Genomic DNA, 5,525 nt, shown 5'->3' with positions numbered 1-5,525 from the left:
TTTGAGCATTTCTAAAGCTATAACCCCACAGAGACACATGACTGTAACTTGGTTCTCTCCGTGCAGAGGGAAGTGTCAGATATTTGTGCAGGTGCTCGGTGTGACACCATCTCCCCCNGGGGGCCGGCTGAGGGCTGAGGGGCGGCTCGGCTCGCTCCTGCCCGCCCCCTGGGTGTGTTCAGGGCCGCATCCACCTGCCGGCGCCCTGCCTCTCCTCTCAGTCAGGAGCTCCAAGTTCGAGCGCAGCGCAGCGCACGGGTCGGACCTCCTCGCGCCGCGGCCACTCTCTGCTTCCTGTTGCTTGTTTTTCGCTCTCTGCTCTCTCCCACGAGATGTGGACTGCGCTCGTGCGTCGAGAGCGCTTCATCCCCTCCTTTCGCAGAATAATGAAGTAAAGAAGCCCATCCTCATTTTTTTTGTTTTTGTTTTTTTTTTCCTCCCTTCCTTCTGTGTTCCAACTCCGGGGCCAACACACAGGTGCGGAGGACCCCTGCACCCCACCCTGAGCAGAACACGGACTGCTGAAAAGCCGCGCGGGGGATTTTGTTCTTTTCTTTTATTATTATTATTGATTTCCGCTTTAGAGACAAACACTCATCGATCTGTTGGAATTTTCACGCTTGCAGGTTGGATCTGAACTTCAGCTGTGAGGTAAGGCTGCTTTGAATTGTTTGAAAATTTATTTTAAATGAAATCCTACATTTAAAACATTTAAAAAATGACCTGCTTGTATCATTGCTGGTCATGGTCGTTTTGTTTATTTCCTAGCTGTTTGCTTCAGTGTTTCAATTCCTTACATAAACAGGACAGGGAAATAAATAATACTCCACATAATGAAGTATTTATTGAATATCTCCGCAGTTTACTGTGCGCTCTAATACCACACCAGACTGTTTACAGTTCTGTCTGCAATGTGTGGCCAAGGCTGCCAGTCTGTCACACTCATTTCAGTCCACAGCAAGTCTCTGCAACATGAACATTTCTTCCCTTTTTTGTCTGTTTTCATACTGTTTTAAATTTGGAAGTGTTCATGCTGAAGTCAGTAATTGTTCAAAAATAAAACACATTAAAAAAAGCAAATGAATGGACTTTATTCGACCCTTTTAATTGTGTGTTTTCCATCTCATTTAGATTTTTTGCCTCTGAATAATCACAGGTAATTTCTCTAACATGCATCAGTAAAGACTTAGCGGGCTGTAACAGTGAAGAAGTTTGGTTTATCGGTTTAACAGCTTTCCATGTGAGCTCAGTAAAACTTGAAATGGGGAGTAGATGTACTTACCTTGCTGGTATTGCTGGTATAATGTGGGAGTGTGTCTTTCACAATCTGGACCTGTTTGATTTTTGTGTGCTTGTGTGAAGGACTTGGCCTCTGTCTCAGAATAAACAGCCGGATGGTTAACAAATTGTCAGTAAACAGTTGAAGTTTAAACAGCTGCGATATGCTCATAAATCGGCCCCAGCCTACAACAACTCTGTGGTCTCCAAAGGTGTGTTTGAAAGAGGAGAGTGAGTCCAAATACTCAGCATTAGAGGGGGGAAAAAAAACTTTTAGAAACTGCATGAACCCAGTCAGTGAGGGAAATGTTTCATGTCGATGGAAAAAAAGATCCATAAATTCTGAATCATGAGAAATATCTGGTCTCTTGTCCATCATTCATTAACTTGATGACCACTGCTGCAGTTTTCAGGTAACTGTTAATCTGCTTCACTCAAAGCAGTAAATCCTTTACTAAACTTTTCGCAACAAGTAAAATTTATCTACTTAATTGCACCAATCACAGCCTTATTTTTGGGTCTTTCTTTCTAGTAAGGGCTGTTGTAACCTGGCATTAGGTGAAGCTGTAATTACGAAGCAGCAGCGTTGCACGCGTGTGGTGTCATGAAGCAGGAATGTATTGTGGATGCGTGAAGTAAAGCAGGAACGGGGAAAAAAAAAGCTTTTCTCAAGAGTGTTTGGTGTGGCTCCTCCATCAGTTTGTCACACTCTGGAAAACAAACATAATTTTTACCAAATGGAAGTGTGTACACATTGCTGGGAGCTTGGCTCCACTTTGTCAGGGCTCATCAGTTTTTACGATGCTCCCAGAATCCTGGGTGGAATATCTGCACCTCAGCGCTGAGTCGCCCAAACACTCAAGGGGCCCCTGGGAGCCGCTGATTTGACATGTCACATAAATCCATAAACAAAACCAGACTTTTAATGGGAGACCTTTTTTTTCTCTCTCTCTCTCTCTTGGAAGAGACAGCATCTTCTCACTTGTTTTGTTTTTGCCCCTGCAGATTTAAAAAGAGAACAAGCAAAAGTTTGGGTGCTGTTGGTCCACCGTGAAGATGGACAGTCTGTGGACAGTCCTCACCCTCCTGGTTCTGTCCAGCTGGGCTTCTGGCAATCAAGTGAGCGGCGATGCACTCGCTGCGCCCCGTGTCTTCATCTCCTTCAAAGGTAAGAAACCAACTGCCTCTTCATCGATTGTCAAATTGCAAGTTTCAGATGAGTGCTGATTAGGTCGTACTTTTGCCACCTCTTACTTATTGGTTCCCTTTTTGTACTCAGTAGGTGACACATTTTAGTCATGCACTCACTATATATCCTTGGCTGTAACATGTGGGACATTGTGTAAAAAGTAAATAATAATATATTGGGTTAAATAATAATAAACCCATATTTTATTCATAATGGAATATAGTAAACATAATAAATATAATTTTGAATTTGGTGTTAACAACACATCTCAAAAATGCTGGGATAAGGTCAGCAAAAGGCTGTAAAAGTAAGTGGTACAAATAAGAAACAGCTAGAGGAGCAACTAATTAGGTTAATTGGTAACAGGTCAGTAAGAGGACTGGGTATAAAAAGAGCATTTTAGAGAGACTGAATCTCTCAGTAGTAAAGACAGGCAGAGGTTCACAAGTCTGCAAAAAACTGCATCTAAAATAGTGGAGCAATTTCACAGTAATGTTCCTCAATGAAAATTTGGGAAGACTTCCCATCATCTGCAGTTCATAATATCAGCAATCTGAAGAAATCTCTGAGCTCAATAACAAGGGTGAGAGTTAATATTGGATGCCTGTGATCTTTGGCTCATTAACTCTGATTTTTGTTATGAACATCACTGGGTGAGATTTGAAAATAAGTGCATTGTTTTTATTTGCAATTTACACTATGTCCCAGCTTTTTTTGGAATTTGGGTTGAATATTTTCTTGAAATCACATACAACACAAAAAAAACAACTCATATTAAATAATTATGCACAAAGTGTATGAATACGACCGTGAATATACTTCATATTGACAACTGACATGTACAAATAGGCTTTTTCAAAATGTAACTGCACATTTGAAAAAATCTGTGGTTTTTATTTTTTTGTCCTAATTTTTTAAAAATTTGTTATTATAAACCAGACCTTTTCAAAGTGTACTCTGGTTGATTTAATCATCCCTGTTGGGACGAAGAGACCCGGAGGGTTTTTCTTGATGTCACCAAACTGCAAAAAGTGCGAAGTGGTGAAAGGACAATCTAAAACCCAGAGCTGTTTTGGATATTGCCAACTGTCTAAGTTCGATGCTGGTTTTTCAAACTCTGCTGTGTGTTTGCTGGATGAATGACTGAAAACATGATGGTTGCATAACTGGAGCAGTTGTGTGGTTTTGCGAAGTGGTGAAAGATTTTGCATTGGAAGAAAACTGAAAGGGCTGTAAACAAATCATTGGATCTTTGTATGCTGCCTACCCTCCCACTCTCCACCCCTACGTAAGACATCCAGGACTTGTAATAACCACCAGATGCTTCCATTGGCATATATTATTGCACAAACAATTAAAACACGCAAACAGGGACTGCACATCATCTTTATCTTTCTAAAAACCAGTCTAGAATTGCATCCCAAATTGAGATTTGAGCATATAATAACTCCATGGCCATTATGTGGTCGTTCCCCGGTGAGACAGATGTGCGTTTCAGCAACCGTGCAGATTAGGTGAGGCGGGTTGCTGTGGTTCTCTGGGACGTGGAGGGAAAGACGGTGTTATCGAGAGCAAATTGCAAGGATCAGTCGAGCAGAGCGTTGTCCCCGGGGCCCGTCCCGCTCGCAGATCAAGCCTTTGATTAGCATCCAGAGAGCAGCGAAGGGAGGGGGCCCCTGTTTGCTTTGCTTTCTCCAGAGCTCTGTGGTAGTACAAGTTGACTTAATTAAGTGGACCGGCACGGCTCATTGTTAAAGGCGTTTTCCTGCTTTAATCAAGTTGGATTTAACACATCACTGAGCCCATTCTGAGAGCTCAGCAGATTTTTAAAATTTTCCAGATTTCATTTTAGTCTGAAGCCATGTTGTTTTCACCAAAAGTTGTGTTTTAGTTTAATTAAAAACTTACTGAATAGAAAAGCCGATGCATTGGTGGATGTCTGAAGTCATTCAGAATGGATTTGAAAGTGGTGGACTACTCCTCTGGCTGTGGAGGGAAAAGAAAACGCTTGACTCTGCTGCTTACCTGTGTGTGTTTGCCTCTCCAGTCAATATGAATTTCACAGTCTACTGCTGCTGCTTCTCTCGGAGGACTGCTCCCCACTCTCCATTCAATAATATGACTCTCCCCACCTTAATTGCTTTTTGAGAGGCCCATGTAGTCCTTACTTTGGCAAGCTTGCTTCACTTCTCCTGATGCACCCACAATGTGTGAAGTTTTTCTTTTTTCTTTGCTTGAGTTGTTTAGGAAGCAGCTTGCCTCTGAGCTGCAGCTTTAATGCATCAAAGCATGAAGACAACTGCAGACAAAAAGCGCGTTTTTACTGGGAGACTGCAGAAAGGAATTGTTTTACAATAAGGCTGCATTTTCTAAGAGTTAATCATTGTGCCAGCGGCTCACTGTAAAACGAATCTGTTTGCATAGAGCGTCATGTTTCTGTCCGTGTTGCTCTGAGCACATGTTTCAAACTCATTAACTCAGTAGCTGAAGAGTGAGGTTAGGAACCATGACCTCCATCTGGGAGGCCCTCAACTTCCCTAATAAAGCAGGTAAAGTAAATCATGAAATCTAATTGCTCTGCTTTTGCTTCACAGTGTCTGCAGTTTTTTATGACAGGAAAACCCCATCTGTTATCACAAAAACCTTTACTCCTAAAATGCTCAGAAGAAGTTGAAGAAAAATGGGTCTTTTTTTTTTACACTTTTGATCAGATTAGTGTTTGTAACGTGTGACGGATGAAGTAGACTTTGTTCGGCCTTATCACGTTTTCTGTTAGTAACCGGAGGAGAAAGGGCAGAGGTAGTCAGGCGAAAAGAAGGCTTCCTCAGTTTCAAAATAAGTAGCTGTAATCAGTGGCAGGTAAGCAAACTGAGTGTTTCCTAAAAAAAGCAAGAGGGACTGAAACAAATCCACCGTACATACAGGTGCTGGTCATAAAATTAGAATATCATGAAAAAGTAGATTGATTTCAGTAATTCCATTTAAAAAGTGAAACTTGTATATTATATTCATACATTACATACAAACTCATATATTTCAAATGTTTATTTCGTTTAAT

At 41.5% G+C, this 5,525-nt stretch overlaps 1 protein-coding gene across 6 annotated transcripts in view; it reads left to right on the top strand.

Annotated features, from left to right (window-relative positions):
• The first annotated feature begins 215 nt into the window (after nucleotides 1-215).
• The window catches only part of sema3fb (sema domain, immunoglobulin domain (Ig), short basic domain, secreted, (semaphorin) 3Fb), a 67,950-nt gene continuing 62,640 nt past the window's right edge, over nucleotides 216-5,525 (top strand). For 4 of the 6 annotated variants that reach the window (XM_017430571.3, XM_017430570.3, XM_017430569.3 and 1 more), the window contains exons 1-2: nucleotides 217-651; nucleotides 2,284-2,446. In XM_017430571.3, coding sequence (XP_017286060.1) covers nucleotides 2,335-2,446 — 112 coding nt within the window. In that variant the 5' untranslated portion in view covers nucleotides 217-651; nucleotides 2,284-2,334. Of the gene's footprint in view, nucleotides 652-2,283; nucleotides 2,447-5,525 lie in introns of all 6 variants that reach the window. The other 2 variants (XM_017430568.3, XM_017430566.3) reach the window with 1 other exon arrangement.

The sequence above is a fragment of the Kryptolebias marmoratus genome, linkage group LG4 (assembly GCF_001649575.2).
Source record: "Kryptolebias marmoratus isolate JLee-2015 linkage group LG4, ASM164957v2, whole genome shotgun sequence".
Taxonomy (NCBI): Eukaryota; Metazoa; Chordata; class Actinopteri; order Cyprinodontiformes; family Rivulidae; genus Kryptolebias; species Kryptolebias marmoratus.
Note: the sequence above shows the minus strand (reverse complement) of the source record. Positions and strands in the feature narration are given on the sequence as shown.